Here is a 1,243-nt window from a genome sequence, read left to right on the forward strand (position 1 = left end):
GAATCATGTCGCGATTAAAAGACTAGGCTATGTGTTTTATTTGTTTGATGATTAGAGATATGATTTAAAATTAAGTTGACTTACGTCTCGCTCGGAGCGTGGCGGAGGCAGAAATCTCTGATCAATATTTAAGGACGAATATGACAAATTCTGATATACGATCACATGATAACGAAGAGTCCTAAAGTCCACAACGGATTTCCAAAGGATACGCGTCGTGGAATTTACGCGATACAAACGGCCGGCTCTCAACAATAATCTCTGCATGTGGCTCGCCATGTTGACTAATGACTGATGATAGCGACGAAACACTGACTTTGTTAATCTCGTTAAAAAATTCTCTTATCGGCTGTGTCTTAAGCCGTGTTCGCACCGAGCGATTGAAAGTTCTAACAAGTGTTTTGACATCAATATTTATTCAGTGACTTTCGATAAACTTGCTTCGACTAAGCAGCAGCTGACGACTAGTTAGCTGATCTGCTGGTATCGGGGGCATCGTGGACTTTACACTGCAATATGATTGGCTCAACAGCAATTTGGAGGCAAGTTCGAATGGCTGTCACTCACAAAGGAACCTCGCGAAGTGTTAAATCCTGATTTTATTTACAATACGTATATCATAGGTACGTAAAAAATAAATTAATAAATTTAGAGAATATCAATTGAAGAGCGGGGAACGATTTTATGCTCTAAAGATGACATTGTTTTGTCACTAAAAAAAACTCTTTTTTTATTGATTTTACTTAAAAATATCTTTAAGTGAAGAATCTATTGATATATACTACTAATATATATATCGATATCGTTGCATAGTCTTTTTTTAGAAATATTATATTTTAACCTTCCCTAAATACATATTTGCATCTTCAGTAGATATAACTAATCTGCGGATCTCAAACTTACTTCGAATTTATCATGAATTTAATTTTAAAGTAAACATTACAAATACAGAACACTCTTTTCAAAATGTAATTAAGAGAGAGGGGCGGGGGGAATACCACTCTATATTTTGTCACAAGTACATATTTTTAATTAGAAATATATTAAATTTGATATAATGTCAAGAAATTAATTTCAAATTGTGTAACTTAAAAAGTAATGAAGCTTAAGAACATTTCTAACAGTGTAATTATATTTATTACATTGTGTATGAGTTATATATATATATGTAATGTTATATATATCCAGATATATATAAACACACACACACACACACACATCTCAAAAAGACATTAGACATTAA

At 32.7% G+C, this 1,243-nt stretch overlaps 1 protein-coding gene across 1 annotated transcript in view; it reads right to left on the reverse strand.

Annotated features, from left to right (window-relative positions):
- Nucleotides 1-279, reverse strand: part of LOC108759014 (glutaryl-CoA dehydrogenase, mitochondrial) — a 7,338-nt gene extending 7,059 nt beyond the window's left edge. The window contains exons 1-2 of the mRNA XM_018504264.1: nt 240-279; nt 85-117 (exon numbers count right to left, since the gene is read on the reverse strand). Coding sequence (XP_018359766.1) covers nt 85-117; nt 240-279 — 73 coding nt within the window. The remainder of the gene's footprint in view (nt 1-84; nt 118-239) is intronic.
- Between the last annotated feature and the right edge of the window lie 964 nt (nt 280-1,243).

This window comes from Trachymyrmex cornetzi, unplaced genomic scaffold (genome assembly GCF_001594075.2).
Source record: "Trachymyrmex cornetzi isolate Tcor2-1 unplaced genomic scaffold, Tcor1.1 scaffold1655, whole genome shotgun sequence".
NCBI lineage: Eukaryota > Metazoa > Arthropoda > Insecta > Hymenoptera > Formicidae > Trachymyrmex > Trachymyrmex cornetzi.